General features: G+C 42.6%; 1 protein-coding gene across 1 annotated transcript in view; it reads left to right on the top strand.

The window, feature by feature from the left end:
* Nucleotides 1–26,360, top strand: part of ATAD3A (ATPase family AAA domain containing 3A) — a 54,412-nt gene that overhangs the window by 4,634 nt on the left and 23,418 nt on the right. Inside the window, exons 2-10 of the mRNA XM_031963040.1 lie at nucleotides 579–655; nucleotides 1,291–1,392; nucleotides 2,978–3,037; nucleotides 5,137–5,206; nucleotides 7,476–7,641; nucleotides 8,092–8,161; nucleotides 24,113–24,268; nucleotides 24,639–24,695; nucleotides 25,548–25,673. Of these exons, the coding sequence (XP_031818900.1) occupies nucleotides 579–655; nucleotides 1,291–1,392; nucleotides 2,978–3,037; nucleotides 5,137–5,206; nucleotides 7,476–7,641; nucleotides 8,092–8,161; nucleotides 24,113–24,268; nucleotides 24,639–24,695; nucleotides 25,548–25,673 (884 nt within the window). The remainder of the gene's footprint in view (nucleotides 1–578; nucleotides 656–1,290; nucleotides 1,393–2,977; nucleotides 3,038–5,136; nucleotides 5,207–7,475; nucleotides 7,642–8,091; nucleotides 8,162–24,112; nucleotides 24,269–24,638; nucleotides 24,696–25,547; nucleotides 25,674–26,360) is intronic.

Here is a 26,360-nt window from a genome sequence, read left to right as displayed (position 1 = left end):
GAATGCCAGCTCCTTCAAGGATGTTCCATATTTATTTTGGTGTCCCCGATTACTGGCACATACTGGGTGCTTAGTAAATGCTTGCTTGCTTGATTGATTGCTAGACACTTTTTACGTGGTTAGGCATTATAAACTTATAATCTAAGGGTAGGTCCTTCTATTCCTAAAAGAGAATTCACTAGGCAGTTTAATTAGGCATTTGTTGGAACTGTTAACTGTTCCATATTCTGGAAGATATAAAGAAAGTTCACAGAGGAATTGCCTGTTCCTCTGGGAAGAAGGCTTGGATGGAGATGGGGTTTGAGTTAGACCTTGGAAAAGGATTAAGATGAGGATGGGCAGAAAGAAGAACCAGGAAGAAGAAATAGTGTGAGCCAAGGCCCTGAGAAGTTTGGGAGTATGGAGGGGAGGCATTGACTGGAGCTGAAAAGACAGTAGAGCTCCTTGGGATAGAGCCACATTAGTGGCTTCATCAAAGAGGATGAAGGGGGCTCAGCAAGGAATGGGATAGAGAGCTCTAATGGGATGAGATTCTTAGAGACAGATTCTTCTTAATCATGCTCTTCATTGCCTCATAGGCCATGCCAAAGATGCTCTCAGTCTTGCACAGATGCAGGAACAGACCTTGCAGCTGGAGCAGCAATCAAAGGTTAAAGTAAGTGTCAGACTTTTTGTTGAACATCTCATGTCATGTCTTCTGATTTCCAAGTTTGCTGGCTGCATTTTAGCCCGTAGTTAAAGGAAAAAGGAAAAAGAAGATTTAAGTGGGCAGGAATTGGCAGATTTGTGTGTCTTGAAAGTTTTCTGGGGTCCACATTTCCTTGACTTGATTTGTAAAAAGGCTTGGCCAGAGATAGATACATACAGTAAAGGAGCGTTAGCTCCTTTTTGTAGAGGGTCAAGTGCCTTTGAGGACGTCACTATGTTCCAACCCAGTACAGTCTCAGATGTCAATTTGATAAAGTGAAGTTCTCCAAATGGTATATCACAGTGTTTGAGAATGAGAGGTTAGAGATCCAGAAATGCTAGTTTGCTCTTTTTGTGTGTGTGTGTGTTTCAGGGCTGAGGTTGTGTGTGCGTGTGTGCTCTGGACATCAGGTATGCTTAGGAGCAACAGAATGATCTTATTGAGGGTCCATCCATTCACTTGGGTTCTCAAGCCTCTTTGCATGCTGCTGTGTCGGGGAGCTGGACCCAAAATAAGGGATCATGGAGAGGACTAAAGGCCCAGCTTCATTTTCCTAGCAACACTTGCTTATTCCCTTCCTGACTGTGTTATTCTTCTTAAAGGAATACGAAGCTGCTGTGGAGCAGCTGAAGAACGAGCAGATTCGGATCCAAGCGGAAGAGAGAAGGAAGACGCTAAATGAAGAAACAAGGCAGCACCAGGCGGTGAGGAACCATTAGTGTTGGTTATTGGCAGGGGAAGTGTCATGGGCAGGAAAGCTGCTAAAAATAGAATGCTTACTCCAAGTCTCTGCACCTAAAACTTGTTTTGTACTTTCACAATTATCCTGAAATACGGGAGATTCGCTTATGGTTCACATGAAGGATTGTTGTCCTTGATGTTTCTGGACTGTCTTCTGGAAGGGTTCCATGACCATAGCCAAAGTGCAGGAACACCTCTCAGTCTGCCCCTCTATGGGGCTCGCCCATCCTACTCTCTTCTTAGCTCTCACCAGCCTTTCCCATCCTAAGTGGATGCTCTTCCCTCCCCAGTCCCCCGCACAGAGCTGACCAGGTCAGCTCCCAGCAGCCCTGCTTTTGAATCCCACTACAGATGTTGCTCTTCTCTCTTCCTGGGGGGAAGGGGATAATGTGTGATGGGACTGTGTAGTGGAGGTCTTCCTATAACCACTGCACTGCCCTTGAGGACTTAGCTATCAAATTTAATGATATTTTCTCAGGGCCCCTTCTTGACTTCTCTGCTGCATTTGACCCTGGTAATTGTCTTCTTCTCTGCATGCTTCCTCTCGTTTCTCTCTTGGGTCTCTTCCTCTCCCCACTGGGGGTGCCCCAAAGCTCCATCCTGGGCACTCATTTCTCTGTATTTCTCATTGGGTGACTACACTTTTATGATCCAGTATTTGTGATTCCCCAGCACTGGTCTCTGAATTCCATTTACTGGATATCAGCAGACAGGACTCGCTTGTATAGTCAGTGCTCCTTCCCTATGGGTTCTCCCTGCCTCTAGTGTCTCCCCATATCCTAGATCTGATTCTGCTATGAATCCATTCATCTCTGGGATACCATGTTAACCTCTTTCTTTGGCCTTTAAAGTTCTTTAGCCTTTCCAGCCTTATTGCCCCTTAGTGCCCCTCTGCTCTCTGTTCAGATTGGTCCAGCCTTTGCTCCCACAGGGGATTTCACTTCCTGTCTCCAGGCTTTTCTTTACAGATTTCCCCCAGACCAGGAATACCTGTTACCATGTTTCCTTCAAAGTCACTGAGATATTTCTGATTACTCCAGCCTATAGTACTCAGTCTTCCCCATCATCCCCAAAACCTTTGTCTTTATTTTGTGTATTCTCCTGGGATAGGATATAACCTCTTTGAGGGCTTGGAAGGTTTCATTTTTGTCTGAATTCCCAGCACCTATGTTCCTGGCACACATTTTATTATTTATTATTCAATAAATGCTTATTGATCGAAGGAAATATATGTCTTCTGTGAATTTCTTTCAATTCATTATTTAAATCATAAACCTTCAATTTCATTTTGTGGGTTGAGAATTTCTTTTCCAGAGCTAGATCCCAGCCCATTTGTAATTTAAAGTCTTGGAGATTTTGCTTGAGTGCTGCCTTCAAAGATTTAGGAATTGTTGCGGTGAATTACTTGTAGAACGGTGGTTATATAGTTGTAGAAATATTCTAAGATGTGTATGCTTATGATTATACTTCCGCTGAATTTAACTCCAAATCCTCAAGCCTCTTGTTTGTCACCTTGGGACGTCATGCTATCACCTTTTCTTTTTACAGAGAGCTCAGTATCAGGACAAGTTGGCTCGACAGCGCTATGATGACCAGCTCAGACAGCAGGTGAGTTGTAACCAAGAAACAAAATGAATGTAGCCATCTTTTCTCTGGATGCCTTCCCCCACCCCCACCCCAGTCCGTTGTCTTTCTCTAGTATCGGGGAGATATCTGTTAGATCTTTATTTCTGAACCTTGGAGTTGAAAATCAGGACTTTTTTGCTATTGTTCAACTATGGGTCTCTCTGTTTTTATTTTTTTTTTTTTTATGGCCGTTTTCACTTTTATTAGATAAGATACATAGTATCCCATGTATCCCTCCTCTTTTCTTTCCCAAGAGCTATTCCATATGACAGATTGTATTTTTTTAAGAGGCAAAAAAATCACTACAACTGAACAATATATTGAAAACATCCAAAGATAGGTACAGTATATAATATCTGCTGACCTCCGTGAAGGAAGCTAAATTGGGGTGGCTTCTCGTAGGACAGTGGAGCATTGTCTGATCTTAATTTTGTTAAATTTGCTTTTGACTTTTTGGCACATCATTGTTCCTTTCACAGAGATTGTTGTAGTTACCATGTATGTTATTTTCTTGGCTCTTCTTTCTTCACTCTGCATCAGCAGAATGTATTTCATCCCAAAGCACAGTAGTAGTCTGTTACATTCACACACAATAATTTATTTAGCCATTCCCCAGTAGAAAGGCACCTACTTGATTTTCAATTCTTAATTATCAAAAAAAGTGCTGCTCTGAATATTTTGGATCATATGGGGATGAGACTGAGGATTTCTAACAGATCATGATGGTGTAAGAACCCCTGTGCCTATAGGCTCTTTTGTTCCCTGGAACCCTTTCATCCAGATTCTCTGCCTTGGATCAGGTGTCTGGGTCAGTCCTGGCTCTGAGAGTCAGTTGTTTGTTTATCAATATTGATCTCTGGCTTTGAAAACCCATGATCTGGATTCAGGATTCACTTGGGGGGGGGGGGGTAATAGCACAGCCTGTGTCTAAGTAGGATAAAAGGTGATCACCAAAGAGTTAGAAATGTTTAGTTAGCAACAGTGTCCCACTTTTGTAGCCGAGGAGTGGAGCTCTAATCATCTGGAATGTGCCCTTACCTCCTGACCACATGCCCCTCACCCTTTTGTCTTGGAGATACCTGAAGGCCAGGGTGGAAAGGAAGACCCCCCCACCCCCACCCCCCATACACACAAATCATGTCATCCTGGGGCATTGCAAAAAAACAAGTGGAGGAGAAGGCACCCTTTCCTTAATAGGGTCACAAACACACCTTCTCTAGCTTTCCTTAATCTATGAGGGACCTTTTAATTTTAAGGAAAACAGATCAAGAAATTAAGTATTTAGGAAAGTAGCATCAATTCTAAAATCATTTTCTTTAAGAAAAAGGCCTTCCCAAGAGTGTGTACATATTTGTGAATTTCATCATGAGCTGCATATTCTATTCCAGACTCGCAAGATTTTGCTGTAGAGCATTTTGAGGTGGAACGAGGTTGGAGGGAGTAGGTCATGCATTTTTTTACAATGCTGTGGGACACAGAATGAAAATATGAGGCCCTGCTCTCAAGTTCCCTTAGCTGTGCTGTTACTGCAGCCTTCCCAACAGCACTTGCCAAGTGGGGGACGCCAGGAATGCTGATTCTCTGCACCATAGTCAATGCCGTGTTAGTAAAGGAGATTTGGTGTGTGAATCCCTACTCTTGTGTTTCCCATGGCTTCTCAATGCAGATGGAAGAAACTCTGAGCCAGCTGGCTCTTTGCAGTGTAACCAGAGAAGGTGTTTGAACTTAGGAGGGACTTACATTCCCGCCTTCCTGGAAAGCAGGAAAGCCCCTGGGAATTGCAAGTGGGAGTTTCTTGACTGCAATGGCTTTTGAATTAGGGGATACCAATAATGCAAGGGGCAAAGCTGGCAACCCAATCCCACTGCCAGAGCATTTGTAGCACAGTTCTGTCTGCCTTGTATCTTGTTTTTCACCTTGTGGAGATGATCTTATTGCTCCTCCATCTCTGATGAACATTTAAAATCCATGTGGTCAGGGGTCTGACTGCTTGTAATCTGTGACCAGAGCCCTCTGGGTAGCATCCCCCTTTTGTGGAGAGGGCCACTTTAAAAATTTGACCTTGTGTGGTTTTTCCCCAGCAACTTCTCAATGAAGAAAACTTGAGAAAGCAGGAGGAGTCTGTGCAGAAGCAGGAGGCGATCAGGAGAGGTGAGAACTGCTTGAGGTTGGGATGCTGGGAGAAGCTGGGCACATGCACATCTGGGAGTCAGAGTGTAGGCTCAGGGTAGGGGTTTTTGGGTGAGGAGTCTGAAGAGCACCTGGATTGATTCCCAAGAGAGAGAAGGGAGGCTTTGCATCCAAGAGAAGAGGGTCAGTGTGTTTGACTCAGCTGTGCTAACGTATGTGTTACAAGGGAAGACTTTTTGGGATGGAGGAGGGGGGGGGGGCCTAATAGAGATGCAAAGTAGAGGCAGAAGAGCATCAGGAAAGCCCCAAGTTCAGAAGGGAAGGAAGCAACGATCTCATTACTTCTGCTGCTGCTAGAGGAGTTTACAATTGTTCCCCAGGCTTAGGGTATTTGTACAGTGAAGTATTCTTGCAGGGTTGATTTCATAATTCAACAAAACATTAGGAAAATGATGTAAATGAAGCCACTTAACACCATCCTCTGGATCCATGTGAAATGTGGAAATTGCAGAGATGTTGTGGGCCTCGGGCATATGCATGTGCTATGCACCCAGTTCTTTCCATGGCCTGGCTAGCAACAGCACTTTAATCCTCATGCCCAGCACTGGGCAGCCTGGTTTCAGAGGGGTCCCTGCCATGTTGACCTTAATTGGTCTCCCTCTACTTGCGTTTTCTCACCTACAAATTGAAGAGATTGTTCTAGACCAATCTCCAGGGTTCCTTCCAGCTCAGCATCTGTTAGCCTATCTAAAAGCTGAAGAGCAGACCTGGCACTCACAGTGGAGGCCCCCCAGATGGAAGGGCTTGAGAGAGCCTGCCATTTTGTTGGCCTCGCTTTGGTCCTGTTGTTTTACCGGTACTCTACAGAGTGTTTTTTTGTTTGCATTTTGGGTTAGAATAAGCAGCATCTTTACAGATCCTGGAAAAAGAAGCGAGAGCATTGTGGGAAGGAGTGCTTGTTATCTTCTTTGAGTCAATGGCCATCCACTTCACTTACGTTCTGTGGCCCTGCCAGCACTGCTACCTTGAATGTTTGTACATGGAGAGGACCATTCTTTCTGTCCCTGACATTCATTCTTTGGCTAGATTTCTAATTGACAGATCACTGGTCAGAAGGTGTAGACACTGAGGACCTGTGACAGTGACCAGCCCAGTTTGGAGCTACCCCAGCAGTATCTTGTCCTGCTCATTCCCTCTGGCTTTTCCTGGGCTGGTTGTTTGCTATCTCTCAGCTTGCCAGTTCAGATTCAGGATCCTTTTTTGCTTTGGTTGCTAGGTTTGCATTTCTTTTGAAGACTATATTCTTTGGCCATTTTTGGAGAAGAACTTGATTTTATACTGATGAGTCCCAAAAATCTTAATGCAGTTTTAAGCTTGATAACTTTTAAAAGCATATTAAAAGCTTGTAAAAAACAAATTAAAAGTTTAACTAAGCTTTTTTGTCCTTAGTTCAATAATTGATAATTGAGTCTTGAGAACTTTACTACTGCATTTTAATTTCAACAAGACAGAGCACCTTGGTTTTTGAGGGTGCCAGTTTCTGGACTACAGTTTTTCAGACAGGTGGATCACCAGAGGAGGTCCTCTGGCTTGGGTCCTCTCTCAATTAGACCTATTCTTTTTGGATGCCAGCAGAACTGTCAATTGTCCACTGGAATTTTGTTGTTCAGAAGTTTTTGCAAGGGTCAATGCTGAAAAATTACCCATGCATATGTCTTGTAAATAAAAAGCTATAATTTAAAAAAAAAAAAAAAAAAAAAAAAAAAAAAAAACTTTGTTGTTCTATTTAGCTCTTCAGGCTGAGGTGGCAAACAACCCTTTCAATAACCATGAAAAGCAAACAAGGGAAGTTTTTGCAAATTAAGCTAGTCATTTTGTATAGCATGAGATGGCAGATGTGGTGAATTTTAATAAGGAACATTAATATTTTAAATTACCTTTAAAACATAGACTTTGTAAGTTTGTAGCACATAGACTTCAGAAATTATAAAATCACACTACACTAAAACTTTGGGGATACTCCATGTTTCCATCTTCATTGATTTTGATTATATGAAAATTCATATTTTTTAATCGAATTTTTTCCTCATTGCTAGGATTATCTCCGTCTCATTTGTTTAAATATCCCACCCTTACTTAACCTTAACTCTGAAAGGGACTTATTTCTATTTTCCTTTAATTTGACTTTTTGACCCCAATACCACCCTCAGTTCTATTCATGACAGAAGTATAAATCTGGGATGGTATGTCACTTGTTTTCCTTCTTTTTTTTTTTTTTCCCATTCAAAAGCTACTGTGGAGCGGGAAATGGAATTGAGGCATAAGAATGAGATGCTGCGTATAGAAGCAGAGACCCGTGCACGCGCCAAAGCAGAGAGAGAGAACGCAGACATCATCAGGGAGCAGATCCGCTTAAAAGCAGCCGAGCACCGCCAGACCATTCTGGAATCCCTCAAGTACGTGTGAGGTGGTGACGGGAGGGAGGGAGGGAGGATTGGGCCTGTCTTTCCCAGGACAGAGGCAAAGAAGCCAGGCTTTTATTTTAAAATGCTTAAATTGATCCTCTTCCCAAAAGTAAATTCCCTTCAGAAATTAGCGTATCATTTCTGATTTTGTATCATTGTTCGTTTTTGATTCTCTGTTGTGTGTTTGTAGCATTCGGGTTCTGGTTGTGGTAGGCTCTTCACTTTGTGTTGTAATCTTAACTCATAATCTTTTGCCTTACCTTGAGAATCTGTGGATTCCTCGGTAATTCCTTTGTTGACTAACAGGATGGTCCTTGAGGATTCAGAAGAATCTCACAAGTACTTCAAGCTTTATTCATCCTCTTGACCCCTTTTTCTCCAAACACACTCTCCATACACCTGTTTTCCTACTGGTTATGTTACTGCTTTTCCCCTCCACAGGACAGCTGGTACTCTGTTTGGTGAAGGATTTCGGGCCTTTGTAACAGACTGGGACAAAGTTACAGCTACGGTAAACATCCATACTAAGTATTCTCCAGGACTGAGATTCCCCATGGAAATTATAGGTGATCTGAATTATGGAGAGCTTCTGGCCCTGGAAAGGCTAAGTCAGTTGCTCTGACACCCTGCATTTCTGATTCCCTTGTGGGACAAGCTAAGGCACAACCTTGATTCTCTCTGTCGTTCTCCAGCAAAGCTATGAGGGGATGAGTGAATAGTAGGGATGTGGCCTTCCTTCTTGTCCTTAGGACATTCCAATGAGTTAAAGTTAGTCTTTTCAGGGCAATTGTAAACTCGCGTTATTAAGGCCAAGCATTTTTGGCCGACTGATTTTTTGCATGAGACGTGGCTTTCAGAATAACCTGCCCATTTCTTGTGAGTGGTTACTAGATCTTAATTTTCTTCTTCAGAAACTTCCTCACTCCTTGGAAGGTATAATTACTCCAACACTTCAATTGTCTGAATGTTGCTTACCCAACAATCTCTAAATAAAATTCAGCTAAAAACTTGAAAGTAGCAGGAAAAGGTTAGACTCAGAATCCAAAAGATTTCACACAAGTTGTTCCTTCAGAATCATAAAAGAGCCCATGACCTTGGTTTAGAGAGTGTAGCCAGGCTCATCGCTCCCAGTGCTCAGCCTTGAGTAGCTCAAAGGAATGAAATCTGGGAGAGATGGCATTGCTCTAGATGAACCCAGAGGGCGGCAAGAAGGAATGACTTGTATCAAAAGACAGAGCCCAGAAAACTTAAGAAGCAACAGTTGAAATACCTAGGAGAGAAGGGGCTTAGTGTGGGAGTGTGTCTCCTCAAGGCCACAGCCATGTGATTGACCATGAGGTGATGGGATGGTATAGCTGGGTCCTTGTTCTGGGGCAGGTAGCTGGGGATGACAGCAGGGGCCAGGCCATGTTTTGTGTCCACTAGCTAAGTGTGTTTGTGATCCCGTTTTTAAATGTAGGAACATTTAATGAGGGTGCCAGGGGTAAATGAAATGTATTCATTTTATATTGCTCTCAAGTCTTTTACCTCCACTGTTCCCCCTTGTTGCTAGTTGTGCAGATCAGAGAATCTTTGGTCCTTCCAAACTTATAGAAGTAACATATGCCATGAGTCTTACTTAAAGAAACTTTCAGAGACTACTTCATGATCAGTTTTTCTTTTTTAAAGTATAATGATTCCTTTTGTGGAGCCCTCTGGGTTGACAAATGTAGTTAGTACAAAAAGCCAACACAGTGACCTCCCTTGACATGTGTGTACCTTTCTCTGCTGAGAGACACACTTGACCTTAACATGTGATCTGTTTTCCAAAAAATAGGGTAGTTCTTCCTTGATTTTTGGGTTTCAATCAATGCTTTCATGGGTGTGGTTTTGTTGGCTGAATATTTGTGTTTGTTAGTTGGTAGGGTCAGTGCTAAAAATCTGATTTTGCCCTCAAGTATATTCAATTGATAGGTCTAAGACACACACACACACACACACACCCCTTTAAATTAATGTGTTAAGAGGTGAACAAGATCAATAACTATTCATCAATTATTTTCTTCTCTCTTTAAAATCTCTGAGAATAATTTACCCATGAATCCAGGTCATGTTTTTTGAAGAAATATGTGGGAAGCTTTTGAAAAGAATACTCTGTAGCAGACTACACCTTAAGTATACAAAGAATATAAAATCCCGCCGTATTCATTGATTGTTGAATACAGAAAAACATTTGACTTCTTGTTAAAAAGACATAACCATGCACTTATTGAAAAACAAACCAATAGAGAGGGCTGCTGTCCCCTGATTGGCATCAAGTGATGAATGAGACAGTATTATGGGCCAGAACTCTGAACAAAGGATGCTTACTAGGTACTAAGTGGAATTGAGGAGACAGTGGTTAAATCTAGTTTAGCACTGATTTAATTCTACAACAAATAATGGTTTCCTAGTGATATGATTGGTTTATACTCAGGTAGGGCATATAAGTTAGGAGACTTAGCCAGGATTCATTGGAGAAGCTGGCAGAAGCAGAGAAGGCAAAGGACTGGCGGCAGGAGCTCAAGCTCTCGGAACCAAGGAGAGAGATAGGCCTCTAAGAAAGCTAACCGGGCCCTAAGTGAAGGAGACAAGACTTTGAAAGAGATGTTAAAGGATTTGAACCTTAATCCCTGACTGTACTTGTGATTACTGAACTGAAACAAAAGCTGTCTCAGAGATCCCAAGAAAACCAGAACAAGAGAACACTACAAGCTCATATCACGGCATCTAAACAGAAGAGAAATTCCAATCTTGCACCTTGGTTTTCATGACTCCAAACTGCTCTTGAAACCAAAGGTACATCTTTTTCACACTTAAGGTGAGCTTCCTGGTGGATGTTTACAGGAGGAGACAGACAAAAAGGACACAGGCATGTCAGCCATGAAAGAAAGTGTGTCTACCCTTTCCTGGAGAGATCTGCGGGCAAAGTTAGTGAGACACAAGCTCTGACCAACCCTGCCCAGCTCCAGGACTTGAATATAGGCCAGAGGCAGGATGCTTTCTTTTTTCTAAGGGCTAGCTAAAATAAAGTCAGTTAGGTTCATTACCTAAAGGATAGTTAAAGAAGGATAATATTTTCAATTCCTGAGCAGTTGTGATCTGCAGTCTTGCTAATGAAATCACAAGTCCTTGAGAAATTGCAATGTCTGATAGAGGATCCCAGAGAGTGCTGGTTCAGTGATTGCTGCTCCCATCAGCTTAGACTGAGCTACAGAGAGAATTCTAGTACCCAGGATGTTCTGATCATCTGATCATAGCACCTCAAAGACTGTCTAGTCTCCTAGGAATCTCCTCTCCTCCAACCCCAGTGTTGACCTTCTGTTTCAAGATCTATATGGAGGGGGAAATGCATGTACTGTTTCTCAAGGTAGTCATTTCAGTGTTTGTGAGCTTCTGGTGGGTGAGTTTTTGCAGACATCAAGGTCAAATCTGCCTCTCAGCCTGCTGTTCCCTTAAGCTTTTTTTGTTTCCATCTGGGGAGGCCCATGTGTGAACCCTTCCTGGAATATATTTTTAAATGTATAAAATACACAGGATTTCAATTATATTAAAATTCAGTTATCCTGAATATTTTTTTCAAAAATTCCTAGCTTCAGTCCTTAAAAGGCAGTAGAAGTTGAGAATTACCAGTGTGAAGGCTTATGCTGGGTTCTGTTGCTTGAGCTCAGGGGCTGGCTAACTAACTCTTGGCCTTTTCTCTGTCCTTCCCAGTTTAAAGGTCATTCTCCTTCACAGAACGGGGAAGCAGAAATAAAAGTTGGGTGTTGCCCCCATCATCTCTCCTCATTTCATCCACACTGAGTGTATTCCTATTGCCTTCCCTTCTTCAAGCCTGTCCTGGTCAGTAGTCTGGCTGAAAGAGTCCCTTTTGTTGCCCTTGACATTTATTGCCTGACTCAGCTTATTTCAAGTTTGTTCTCTATTGTGTGCCCTTCCTTCCATCATTGACACATCTTTGAGTGTATCTGCGTTGATCTCCCTATACAGCTCTTACTTTTTATTCCTTAATAGAATGTTTGTTTGCAGCTTCCGAATTTTCATTTTTTAGAACAGTAATTTTTAATATAGAGCCCATGAACTCTTTTTAATATTTTGGTACATTTGATTATCTAACATAAAAATTTTCTTCATAATCTTATGTATTATTCATTGAAAAAAATGATTCTGAAAAGGGATCCATAGGCTTTTCCAGAATATCCAATAGTTCCAGTATACAAAAAAGGATTCTGATCTCCTGCTTAAGGACTTTCTATCCCTCCTGAGCTCTTGACTCCTCCACCATAAGGTGCGTGTCAGACTTTTGAATTTGACTATAACACCGATTCTAAAGATGCTAGATTATGGATTTAAATCTAGAGAAAGATCTTAGAAATCATCGATTCAACCACTTGCTTTTTATAGGGAAAGATTCTGAATCCACAAGAGGTGAAGAGAAAGTGATATAAAGTGATAAAAAGATAAAGTGTCTCATTAGTGGTAGAGCCAGGATTTCAGCTTGGCACCCTGACTTTGGACTCCATTTCCCCTGCTGCTCTCTCCTAATCTGGTCCCTTTGCTTCTCATGAGGGCTATTTCAGCTAGCCCTTCTCTTTTTGTTTTTCTTTTTAGTATTTTATTTTACCCTCAGTTACATGTAAAAACAGTTTTTATCATTTAAAAAAAAATCGTGTTCGGAATTCTCTCCTTTCCCTTCCCCCTTTCTTCCCTCATTGAGAAGACAAGTGGTTTAATAAATACCTATGTAGTCACACAAAACATTTCCATGTTAGTCACATTATGAAAGAAAACAGACAAAAACCCCTAAAACAAAAGAAAGTAAAGGAAAAGCGGGCTTTAATCTGCATTCATACTCCACTTATTTATCTGAAGGTGGATAGCATTTTTCTTCAGGAGTTCTTTGGGATTGTCTTGGATTACTATATTACTGAAAGAGCCAAATCATTCCCAGTTGATCATCATACAATATTGCTGTTACTGTATACAGTGTTGTCATGGGTCTGCTCATGTCATTTGGCATCAGTTTGTGTAAGTCTTTCTGGGTTTTTTTTGAGAGTATCTTGGTCATCATTTCCTAAAGCACAATAGAATTTTCTCATAGTTATATACCACAACTTATTTAGCCATTCTCCAGTTGATGGGCATCCCCTCCATTTCTAATTCTTTGCCACCACCCACAGAGGTGATAGAAATATTACTGTATCTGTGGTTCCTATTTGTGTGACCATGGGCAGATCATTTAACATTGTTTGACTCAGTAAACAATGGTCTGTAAACAAGCTGGAGAAGGAAATGCAAATCACTCTAGTGTCTCTGCCAAGAAAACCCAAATGGGGCCACAGAGAGTCAGATAGGATGGAAAAGAGTGACCCACCACAAATATACCTGGACATTGTCCAATCTCCTAGAGCCTTTACTTTGATCTTAGTCAGAATTAGGCTTTAGGAGTGATTGAAAGAAGCTTTTGGTTTGCCAGGGTTTGAATAATCCATGTAAAGATTAATTTGACAAACATGAATTTAAAGTATCTGTCAAAATTCAGGGATTTGTGCTAAGGTCTGTGGATGAAGAAAGACAAAAGCTAAAGAGTGCCTGCCCTCAGAGACCTTCCACTCTGCTGGCTAGATATACTGAGAGGAATAGGATCATGGGAAAATGCTCTGCTACAACTTCAGTAAACTGAAATCTCTCCTCCCAGCCCAGTAGGTGACCCGTCAGAGAAGCTGATGAAGTTAACTTGGTGACGAGTTCCCTTTCTTAAACATTAACTAATGAATCTCGTCTCGATGTTCAGAACTCTGCTGGAAATTAAAGCCAAGGCTGGTGATGTTTGGTTAACAAACTCTGTTCTCTTTCCCTTTGGAAAAATTGGGGATATTTGCTCACTTGCCCAGAGCTTTTTGCCCACAGTCTCTCAGGTCACTGGTTCCGCAGCCCTGTTCTCGGGGCCAGAGGAAGTCATCCATCCACATGGAGGCATCGTGGTTGGGGCAGCTCAGTGGTCTGTTGTCTTGGGAATCAACTCCCTCTAGTCCTTGTTGGATTGTTCTGCCTAATGGGGAAAACAAGCAGCCTCTTTGTGTTCTCATCAGTCAAGATTTATTAAGCACCACCTGTATGCTAAACCTGCCTCCGCCATAGGAAGCAGAATTCTTGCTCTGCCTTCTTTGGTCTTTTTCCCTCAGGATAACTTCACCTCTCCTGTCTTTGACCCTGAAGCTTCTCATGGAGGTTTGGAGTTCCCTTAGGACACACTATTCCACTACTCCTCTTACCTCCTTAGCTGCTCCATCATACTTTGAACACCTGCCTTGGTAAGCGCTATGGACTTTGAACTCTGTAGACTTGGGAAGTATTTCTTTGTGTCTTAACCCAGACATTGCTGGCTTCAGTGCCAGCTCTACCCGCTGTGCCACAGTGCCTTTCCTTCTGTGTCCTGCATGGATTTTCCCTGGATTGCTGCCTCTGAAACCTGTCCTGATGTTTGGGGGGAGCATGCTGGGCAGTGCCCAGCTCCTCTGCTCTGTCATGGGCCCAGTCCTTTTACCTCAGCAGCCATTCTTGCATGGGAGTGTTACTGAGCCTAGTTCTTTGGCCTTAGGTTATTTATCTTAAAGCAGGATAAAGGAAGGGGAAGGGAAGAAGCAATTACCGAGCATCTACTGCCAAGCTCTTACTAAATGACAAGGGTTTTACAGTTATCTCATTTGATTCTTGCAACTACCCAGAGGTAGTACTGTTGTTATTGCCATTTTACAGATGAGGAAACTGAGGCAGACAGGTTCACACAGCTGATAATGGGCCCAGCTCCCTACACTGTGCTTCTCTGCCTTGTACAACCTGTCCATTCCAGCTGAGCGTCTTTTCCTCCTGTCGTCCATCTGCATCATCTGTAGAATTCAAGACAGTGTTCCTTCTCTTTCTTCTGTAATCTTCACTCCCACAATGTCCTCTGTTCCTCCCTTTTTCGGCATCCAGGGTTTTGGCACGGTCCTAGCTTTTTGTTCATTTCTGCCACTTGTTCCCCACCATGGATACCCAACTACCCTCCTGTTTGACTTTTCCCGCTTATTTGTTTATAACAAGATCAGATCATTCCCAAGCCAATGCCTGTCATGGGTGTCTTTCCATGATGTTTCAGTGGTTCTGGGCTCCTATTACTAAGTGGATCTCTAGCTAATCTTCTTGTTACCTATATTTTGTGCATCTGTGTGCATGGTGAGAAGGTGAATTTTATTGTTCACGTCTTTCTTGGTTTTGTCTCGTGAATTTCTGGAGATCTCATCCTTACTATGGCTTCTCTCATTGGAATTCAGCACGGTAGTTACATATAGGCAATCTTCTCTCACTCGTTCTTTTCATTTCAAAGTTTATTTTTTCTTAAATTTGCAAAATTCTACGTTAATACATTCTTGCCAGATGGACTCTTATCATTATTAAGTATACGCCATTTATACACAAGAGGCTGTCATTTCTGGCTGTGTTTCACAGATTGACATTCCTTTTTTAGATACAATTTTCTCAGCCAGCTGTTAATGATGCACTTCTTCTAAATTCCTTGACCTTGATAGGGAACAGGAATAAGATCTTGAATTTCTAACTTTTAAAGATTTAGTTAGCAAAGCTTTCTATGTTTTTTCGTTGTGCAATCGCACAAGGAAATTTTGCAATCACCAAATTCACAGGATGGAGTGACTGCCCTTTCTGACACACTTTGGGGAGTTTGGGGATTTGGATACAGATTCTCAGAAAAGCCTGATTGTTCACAGGTGCTGTCCCAGTGTCTTGGAGCAGTCACTCCTCCCCTTTCTGGATCATGAATTACCTGAGGACTGACCCCACCAAACATTCCTTGGAAGCCAAAAAGTTGCTTCCCCCAAGATCCAAGTGTTCGTTTGTACTTTTTCTTCTCTCTTAACTTCCCAACATAGAGCAGGTGTTGCCCTCACCTTCATATTTTTTTCCTTGATTTTTCACTCTAAAGCCCTTAAAATCAGTGAGCCTTAGATTCAAATCCTGCTTCAAACACTTGAACAGTCACAACCTCCCTAAACGGCACTTTCCTCATTTGTAGAGTTCAGAAAATAAGCACCTCTCTACCTCCCAGAATTGTTGTGAGGATCACTTGGGATAGTAGGTATCAAGGGCTTTGCAAACCATGAAGAGCTTGATCAATATTAGCCAGGTCTAGCATCTGGGGGGGGGATGGAGGTGAGGGTACCTGGAGACCTCTTTAGCCCGTTCTCTTGGGGGGGCAGCTATGCCTGTACTTTATTTCTTTGTTGTGTAGCTGAAGTCTGGACTATGCCTCACACCGTGGCGGTCATGTCAGCTCCAAGACTGCCTCCCCCTTTACCTCTTTAGCACTTCCTTCACGCCTGAATCCCTCTAGGAGCCCTGCTATAGCCGCCTTCTCCCACTTCTCTTGTTCCTCATCTCTCACCTAATATTTCCATTTTGGTTTACACTCTCTTGTTTTTCTTGTTGTTCAGTGCTTGTCCTTTTGCTACCACAAAGAACTGCTTCAAACACTTTTGCACATGTGGGTCTCTTTCCCTATCTTATGATTTCCTTGGGATATAGACCCAATAGTGAGCCTGCTGGGTCAGAGGGTATGCAGAGTTTGATAGGCCTTTGGACGTGGTTCCAGATTGCTCTCCAGAATGATTGGATCATTTCACAACTCCACCAACAGTACATTAATGGGGGGGAAATTTCACGATGTATAGATTTACACAGTCAAAATTAGAAAAGATATTGTGGGACAAGTTTTGTCCCCTGGATGGTTTTTCACATTATATTGTTTTAAAATTATTTTTAAAATCTGGTGAATTTGTGGTTAAGGAAGCATAGTCTGGTGCAAAGTGCTCAGTCTCCGGGCCTGGGTTCCAGTTTTGGCTCTGATGCCATCTGTCTTCCCCAATTTACTCATCTTTAAAAGAGAACAGCTGCATTGGACAGCTTCTTAAACTGTCTTCCATTATAGAGCTGTGGTCCAGTGAAGAGAGTCTTTCCTCTTAGTTGGCATGGGCTGTTCCCCATAGGATTCTTGCTGGCCTCCAGGAACAGCTTTAGTGCAAAAAGTAACTTATACCCCCCCCCCCCCCCTTCTGCATCGGATTGTCTTACAATCCAGTAAGCCTTTCTGAAATGCCAGATGGATGCCAGGGGTTACACCTGGATGCTAAGCTTTCTGAAATAAAGGAGGGTCCTTCTGTTCCCCTGGGGAATGGCAGAGCTTACCATAGAGACCTATGCCACGATAGTCTCTTGTCTTCCTCTTCATATAGACTCGGCACTTGCCTTGCTGGGATCCTGTTCCTGACTCACCCAGAGCTAGCAGGTATAAAAGTTCCTGCAGGGAGATATCCAGAGGGGCTCAGGAGAGCAGGAGAGGCCATTCCGCCAGGTATTACAAGGATGGGAGTCTCCTTCTAGAAACCTAGCATCAGAATTAAAAGCTCTCATCAAGCCCACCCAGAACTGGCTTATGCAGAATTGGTGGTGTTCTGCATTTCACACATTGCAGACTATGGCTTGTCCCAGGGGAAGGAATTTGTGGCGAGCTCTGCTGATGGACCACAGCGTGGTGAGGCCAGCAATAAGAACCTTCCTCTGGGATCTCTGTCTCTCCATCTTGTCTCTTTGTCAAACACACGTGCACATAGGCACAAATTCTGTCTGTATAAATAGGTGTTACAGTATCAAGCTAGTGGGTTAATCCAGAGAAGACCCAAAGCCAGTAACTGATATTTGTAGTGATCCGATAAGTCCCTGTGATCTCTGGCTCTTATTAGTTCAGTTATCCCTGCTTGACAAGGGGGATGTACTGTTGATTGAAGGTTGTAGCTAATCTTGTTATCTCACTTGCAGAAGAGAACTGAGAGGGAAAGCTCCACGGTAACTCAAATGGGTAGCCTGGCCAGGCCTGCCCATCCTGTTATCACCTTTGTCCTGGCTTACCCACAGAGGGCAACGGAGAGGGCAATGATACCTGTCTTCTGGGAGTTTACCTTTCTTTACCTTTATGTGACCAGGATTCTAGCAGAGTGTGTGGCAAACATAACCTGCACAAGGTGCTTTCGTAAGCCCTGGGATTTTTCCTATGAGGAATTCAGATCCTGTCGGAGACACTTAGTTGTCTGCCTCCTGGGTAAATTACTTCATTTCAGCCTTTCTTCTTTGGCAAAATGGCAGGGACAATAGCATCTACTTCCTAGGGTGTTGTGAGACTCAAATGTAAAGCGCTGTTAACTTACTAGACACACACACATATATCCGCTTTACCCTTCCCATTGTTTATAGGTTTCATAAATATCAATATCGGCCGTGTCGGAACTTCCTCCTTTGCCCAAAGCTTCCAAAGCAGTTAATAAAATGTTACAATTATGTACATAACTACAGCTAATATCACCATCTTCTCCTGCCTTTTAATTTTTAGACTTTGAGCATCTCCTCCCCAATCTGTCCAAAAAGTTCCCTGATGTTGCTGGATTCCTCCAGAGCTATAAAATGAGTCACCCTGCTATAAAACTCACCTCTGCAGGTATAAAACTGCTCACCTCACTGCAAACCGTCATGGTCTCAGCTGGACCTTAGTTTCCTTCTCTGTAAAATGAAAGTATTGGACTGAATAGCCTCAGAAGTTCTTTCCAACTCTAGTTCTATGATTCCTATTACTTTATGGAAAGTGGTCTGCTAGTCTTAAAGAAACCTGTGGTCTCCATGTTTGTTGGGCCATGATGGAGTGACACTTCTGGTCTTCCTAGAGCTACAGTAGGAAGTAGGATTCATGTTTTTACATGCTCGTTTGTTGACATTGTCCAGTGCCATGTTTATGACATCCCCCTGCACCGACAAGGCTAATCTGACAGCTCCTGGTGATGGCCCTGGACAGTAGGCGTGTGGTCCAGGACCCAGTAAACTGAGGAAGGATCTTACTGAACACTGGTATCTGGCCAAGGGAATTAACAAGTAAGATAGTGATTGGGAAAGCCCAGTTTTCCTTCAGTTGTGCTTTCCAATGTTTATGAAATTTTAAATTTGTTCATGACAAATTCTTATGCCACATGGGTACTGGGCCAGTTAAAAGATTGTCTTTAAGTTACAGAAGTTGGCAGGCCCTCCATATCCAGGAATTTTCCAAGCTGCTTAACTCTCTGGGAACTTTTCTCTTAACATTCTCTTTCCCTCCTAATGAGGGAGTTTTGTAATTGTAATTAATAAATAGCTAATTAGTAGCTATATCCCGTAAGAACATCAGGCAAGAATGATTAAATTAATTATTATATATTAAATATAAATTATGTGTATATTATATATGTGTAATGTTATACATATATTATAACATAATTATAAAAATGAATCATTAAAGAATGATTAGAGAACTAGCTTTTTATTTGAGCCTTTATTATGAAGAATAATCTTTTGATCTTGAGATCCCAGTCCTTTACCCCACGTAATAAAACTCTTATCCATCATGTGATAGACTAAAAACTCGATAATTCCTATTTCTTATTGTCATTAGTAGGGTTGAAGGCAGAGCAGTTCTTTGTTCTTCTGGGATCCACATTCCACCCATCCGTTGACTATCAAAAATTTATTGTTTTTTGAAATTCAAATAAAAGAAGAAGAAAAAACCAGCCCTCATTCTCAAGGAAATCATATTCTAATGGGCATGCAGACAGCAGGGTGCAAATCACATTTGTGCAGGGAACTCATCTTCAGGGGAAGGCACAATCTCCACTAGGGGGAGACAAGAAAGGACTGACTGACTGAGGATCCTGCAGAAAAGGAAATTTTAGCTGAGTCCAGCAGGAAGCCAGTTGGTGGAGAGCAGGACTATTTCAGATCGGGGGAGAGCTAGAGAAAAGCCTCGGAAGTGAGATGGCAGGGGGGAATTGTGACTTGGAGCAGGAGGGGTGGAGCAGTGGAAGGCCATTGTAGAGGTCTTGTATTAGTTCAGCCTGGAAGATCATAGGGTCGCCTCTACTTCATATTGATATATACTTTCAGGCAGATAATGTGTTTTTATAAATGTGTAAATAGGATCTCCGCTTTGTGACTTGCTAATAATAATTTTCTACATATACCCAGCAGGCAAACCTGCATTAAATAGCTTCTGTCTTTATAACACTGAGAGCCAACTTTAGGTACTTAAGTTGGATTTATGCAGAAAGTTACACTACTGTTGAGTTGTTCTTTTCTTCTATTTAGAGGTTAGAGTATTTCAGGGATGTGGAGCCAGCTCAGCCTGGCTCTGGAGAGTCGGTTGTTAAATCTATTGTATGAGCATTTACATGTTAGAAATTGGCAAACATCACAGATCAGAGTTTGATTTGTTGCTTTATTGACTACAATTAAGAAATTGATGGAGAAATGTTTACAAGATTCAACTTAAGAGAGTGCTTGTTAACATTTACCAGCATATGGCTTGAAGTATTTTACTTTTACTTGCATTTTATTGCAGGAATCTGGATTCAGTCACACTGCGCTGATACCTATAATGAGTGCATAAGATCTTATTAGCAAGTGATTTTTTTTTTCTTTCAACATAAAAAAGAATGATTTATAAATGTCTGTTTTTCTCTCATGCTTCTAATAAAGACCTGAGATAACTTGATTGTCCTTAATTATAGCCTTTGGATGAAATTGAAATTATGTTAATTTTATTAGCATCTAAAGCATCACCATGCCTTATCCGGTGTGTACTGGTAGTCTTTCAGGAATAATTGTGGTTCTTGGGCCTGTGAAGAGAATGAGATTCATTCTGATTTTGCTTTTATGTGTGTAGAGTTAGCTCTGTAGCTAAGCAGAGGCGATGTGGCATTTCCATCCTTTTAGCTTATCATATTGACACTTTTAGGAGTTAAAATACTTTTTGGTTACTAAGCAAGTGAGAAAACTGATGACTCAGCAGCCCATCATAGCAGAAAGGGAAAAGGTAGCTGGGTTTGAAAGACAAGTGACGGAGGTGTCAGGCTCCTTTAAGGAAAGAGCTCTTAGTTCCCACATCCACACCCTCCTCTGCACACTCCCACTCCTTCCTTTGTAAAGAACTAGCTGAATCTCTCTCCCCCTCCTTTCCCTTCTCCCTCTCCCTGCCCCAGTTCTACTTTTCCTAGGTCTTGCAGCTTAGACACGCCTAAGAAACACTTTAGTCTTTATCACTCAGTGCCTGTTGGACCTGACCCTTGACATTGTGTCTCTTGAGTGTCCTAGAGAGTCCGGCTTAATTTTTAGCTAAGTTTTAGCCAAGATGTCAGATTCAACACACTCATACTTATGTGCCTTGTTGAAATAGCCAAGGGCTCTCTTAGGAGGAGACTGAACTGTGAGATACCATGAGATTTTTCTTCTCCTCCTTTCTGCTTTTCATCCACAATCCTTTCTTTGGTGGGATATTGTTATCAGATGGAAAATTCCAAGGTTGCTGGCCCTGTGAGATTTAGCCTTTTTCCAGATAGAACCTATCCGAATAGATCTTAGAGGTTGATCTGTTGATCCTATGATGGATTGTGTGTGGACGTGTTAGGATCCAGCACTGCCCTCTCTTAATGATTGGGTCAGAATCACAGGTTTGCTCCACCAGATTTGGAGAGCGTGAGCAGCTATCATTTATACTCTAGCCAGCAGGTAGGCTCCCAGAGGGCCTCAACAGCTAATTCTAGCACCAAGTTGAGGCTGGTCAAGTTGTGGGTACAAAGAGTGGCCTTGACAAGAATAAGGATAAAGAACAGGAGGTTCAGTGCACTTTGAGCTCAATGTGAATTGATGGTGTGATGTGGCAGAATGTGACAGGCCAGGTGATTGTCTTGTAGCCTGCCATCCTCAGAACTCGGCTGGGAATCGGGAAGCACAGGAGCTGAGCAGCATTGATCAGCTGGAGAGCAGCCAGAGAACTGTCCAGGGTGCTGCAAGACCTTGACTTTCATTCAGGCCCATATTTACTATGGGGCTGGGATGGGCCAGGCATTGTGATGAGGACAGGGGGCAGGCAAGAAGAATATGTCGAAAGACAGTTCCTCCCTTAAAGGCTCTTACAGCAACACAAAAGGGGACTGGAAATGGGGGAGTGGGACAGTGAGAGGGGTCCCTGTCCAGGGTCACTAGGATCTGGGGAAGTGGCACCAAGTAAAAGTGTAGATAGAACATGGCAAGTACTTGCTAACCACAGCATGGGGATGGTCTGAAGAAATCAAGTTCATTTAGCCTGGTGATGAGAATATCCAGGAGGATAAGAAAGGAGTTTGTGGACAAGAGGTCAGACTTGTTCCATCTGACCTCAGCAAGGATTGGACATGGAGTGGGGTGGGGATGGAGCCAGAAGCAGTGGGTAAGAACTGGGCCCATGTAGGGCATATGGCATGGGAAAACTTCCTAAGAAGGAGAAAGATCCAAAGTGGAAGGAATGAGGTCTCCATCCTTGGAGGTCTGCAGACAGAGGCTGGACAGCCACTTCTCTGTGATATGAGGAGGGAGAGGTCACAAGATTGGCCACAGGGTGATAGATTTGTGGCCTTGCACAGGAGAAAGGCAGAGAAGTCTGCAGAGAAAGGCAGAAAGTCTTTGAAATAATTGCCTCTGTGGCTCATAGGTGTGTTTCATGGTATCAGAAATGAGTCATTTTTCTCCAGGATTGTAAACAGTGCATCCAAAACCTAGAATAGGTTAACAGCTACTGGCTTCCTGCCTACTCTACTGAGCAAATTGGGAAACCCAGTGGTGAATGAATGGGCCCCTTCTAACATGGGAGGTATGAGAGCTGTCAGATTTGGGATAACAGGATGGAATGAGCTTATCGGTCGTTGGAGAAGTGAGATTCCATCTGCGTCCCCTCAGTATTTCAAACAGTTGCAGAAAACGTTAAAAGTGACATTTTGAGAAACATTATTACGTATTCAGTTTGCATTTTTGGGAGGGCAGGTATTATTGAAGTAGTTCACCAAGTTTAAGCCAGGTGATGAAGGGAATGAGCAAGCTAGGTAGAGTGTTGGGCACAGAGTCAAGAAAATTTAAGTTCAGGTCTGACCTTGGATATTTCTTGGCTATGTGACCCTGAGCCAGGCATTTCACCCTATTTATCACCATAAAAGGAACTAGAGAAGGAAATGGCAGATCACTTCTTATTTTTTGGTCAACAAAACCCCATAGACAATATTAAGTCACAAAAGTCAAACCCAATTGAATGAATGAAAGCAACAGTGATAGAAATAGATTTACTTACCTGTCATGAAATGCAGTTTTGAAAGTTGAGACTTTAAGTGCACGATCCTCTGTGACAGGAAGGCTGTTGCTTCCCGGATCAGTTGAGACTGATCAGATCTTTAAGATTTTGTGGTTGTGTTTTCTTCTGGGAATGTAGGCCCTGGCTGTTCTGGATTAGTGAGCTTGAAATTGGGGGAAATTGGATTTCTTCCTCTTTTTTCATTTTGGTGCCTGGAAAAAGCATAGCCGTACAGGGTTGGAAGGGAAAAACCTTTCCCTGCCCTTTGGGGGCCATTTCAGGGTGAGCTCATAACACGTCCTGCCCTAGAAACAAATTCCTTACTTATGCTATTTCAGTTCTTTCTCCATGTCACCTGCTTTGAGAAACTTGGCTGCAGCCATCCTAGCACTAGTGTGAAATTCTTATGCTTGTGCCATGTGCAGGCCTAAAATTGAGGAGGCCCCCGGGGTCCTTCTCAGTCAGTGCTGGTGATTCCATATGTGTCCATTCTTGTAACAGGCACACAGGATCATAAGAGCTGCCGTGCTTTATTCTCATTTATGGTTGAGGGTCTTTGTCAGGCCTGGGTTAAATGATATTTAGTTTAAACACATCCCTGTTGGCTTCCAGCCTTCTTATTTGGAGACCCTTGGGTTGTCTTTTGGCCTAGAGCAGGATGGCTACCGCACAGGCTGGCCCACATAGCTTTGTACTGGATTTGAGGTGTATATCTGTAAACCTCATTCACTGAGTAGCCAAAGGTCTGGGGTTTTCTTTACAAAGTCCTGATAGAAAGGGGTTCACTATAAGCTTGTCAAAAGAAGCCAGCTTGAGCAGTGTGCAAAGGGCCCAAGGCCTATTTGTTTCATTGAGTTCAGTCTTGTAACTGGCCACATTATAAATAGGCAAGGTTCTAGCCAAATTTATTAAAAGCAAATAGAATTAGGGTTAATTAATAGGTAGAATCTGAGATGCCTTCTCTCTTCCTTCATCTTTTTGGATTTTTTCCTCCTTCTCTAACCAGGCCTGCTAGGCTAAAATAACAGGTAAGATTCTATCCTGAAGAGAAATCTTTGTCCTGTTTTTCTCGTTGTCACATGAAGATGTTTGAAGGACCAAAAAGTGATCTTAGCTTTTCCTGAATTTGGCATTACTGAGGTGGTTACCACAGGTGCTGCAGGGAGGGGAGTGCTGGTGTGGTGCGGTGACCTTGTCTTCTCCCGGTTATTTTCACAGGTGGCTGGATTGACGCTGCTAGCCGTTGGTGTTTACACAGCTAAGAACGCTACAGCAGTCGCTGGGCGCTACATCGAAGCGCGGTTAGGAAAGCCCTCCTTGGTAAGAGAAACCTCACGGATTACAGTGTTGGAGGCCCTGAAGCATCCAATCAAGGTAAGCCCTCCGTAGTCCTTACTTCCTCCTGCTAACCTCCCTTCTTCCTCCCTCAACATCCTCTTTGTGTTCAGCACACGATTCTGTCCATTCTAAAATATGGCTGCTTTCCTAGTTCAGATGGAAGCATGCACAATTCCTGTGTTTGCGTGTGTGTTAGTTCTTATAAAAATCCTTCAGAGTTATGTCCATCATTATGTCATTAACTCCAGCTTTCCAAGTAAACTCCCTTACTTGTATAATAAGAATATGATTTCATAGCTTTGAGAGAGGCGGAAGGAGTGTTGAGGCTCCCACAAACCTCCCATTTTTTAATTGACTGTTTTCTACGAATGTCCTGAGTCAAGTTTTACAATCCTGGTGTTCACAGGTTGGCAGGCGTCTGGCAAGTAAGCCTCAGGATGCTCTGGAAGGAGTTGTTCTCAGTGTAAGTAACTGCTTGGGCTGTACACTGTTTTCCTTGCTACTTGAAGCTCTGAGCAGGCCTTTTTACTACTTCATAGATATTCCAAGTTTTCTCTTGTTAATGATTCCAGACTTCACTGTGTTTGAATTATTTTCTCTTCTGCTCCCAGAGTAAAAAATCCAATAAGTGCTTCTTTGAGATTTAACCACTCTTTTCTGCTGATATATTTATTTAACATTGACCTTTAATGTTCATAATCTGTTCAATATTAGCTTTCCGGCCATAGTTTAATGAGCTGTCCAATAGTTAAAACTGGTGTTTCTGAAACTTCCAAGAGAGAAAGGAAGCTCTTGTGACAGTGGTTCCCAATTACTGTCTACCCAAACCTATGTTCTATCCCTTTTCTTGTTTTTCAGGCCTTTAGCTTCTTATTGTTATGTACATAGAGTTTCTTTTGTGTATTACAAAACCAGAATTCACTGAATCTCAAACAGAGAGGCTGATCTATAAACTAAAACAATGAGACATTCCCATTTTCCCACTGAAGTGTTTATCTACAGGGCAGAAGGCTGTACACTCCATGAAGCCTTTTCATCATTTTTACTTGACCCCAGGTATATAGGTATATAAAATAGATATAAAAATTTACCAATAGTAAATCATAATTTCACAACACAGCTCCATATGGGATCACAACCCATAGTTTAAGAAGCCGGGGGACAGAGCATCCAAAGGCCCTCAGTTTAAAGGCAACATCTCGGCTTAGGCCAGCTCACTGCTCTGGGAGTCAGTTCGAACCCCTACCTCTACTGCCTCGTAAACAAGAGCGTGTGACTTGTCCCCTTGAATGATTTCTTTTTCATCCTTCTGCAGCCAAAACTGGAAGAACGGGTCAGGGACATCGCCATAGCAACAAGAAACACCAAAAAGAACAAAAGCTTGTACAGGAATATCCTCATGTATGGACCCCCTGGCACGGGGAAAACACTTTTTGCTAAGGTAAAAACACAAACCAGTCGAGATCTGGCACATCAGAAGCCCCACAGTGCAGGGCACTTGTCAGCTTTAGAGGCCAGAGTCTCTCACACTCCCCAGTTTATACTGCCCCAATTCAGTTCAGCTTTTGTCCCAGGGGAAGGGGAGGGTGAGAGGCCTTTTGCTAGGCCCTCCCTTTCATATCAGATGATGTGTCCTTTGGATGCTGTCTTCTAAACTTGTGGTTGACTAACTATAATATGCCCAGGCTATCAGCTATTGGGAAGATAGCTTCTTTGTCTTTCTGACCACTCTCTCATTACTGGAAATGTGCTGGGACCTGCTCAGTGCTGCTTCTCTATGGGCGATGGCACAGCTAGCTCAGAGGTCATAGGTGTTTTGTTGGGGTTTTGAAGGATGGAGATGAAGTCAGGTTTTGATGGACTCTTCCAGGTTTCCTCTGGTTCCCTACCTCAGTGCTCAGTGCTACATCCACTGAGCATATGGCAGGGAAATAATCCCTCCCATTGGATGCCTCTCTGCCATCTGTCAGGACCTGCTTACAAAGTTTTGAGAAGGACTCTCATTTCCACTTTTGTTAGTCTCATTTGACTCATGGTCAAATCTCTTGTTTCTCTTTACTTTAGACATCCAATGTTTATCTGAATTCATCTTATCCCATAGATTGGCTTAAATTGGTCCTCATATTAA

This window comes from Sarcophilus harrisii, chromosome 3 (assembly GCF_902635505.1).
Source record: "Sarcophilus harrisii chromosome 3, mSarHar1.11, whole genome shotgun sequence".
NCBI classification, from domain to species: Eukaryota; Metazoa; Chordata; class Mammalia; order Dasyuromorphia; family Dasyuridae; genus Sarcophilus; species Sarcophilus harrisii.
This window is presented reverse-complemented; position numbering and strand designations above follow the sequence as displayed.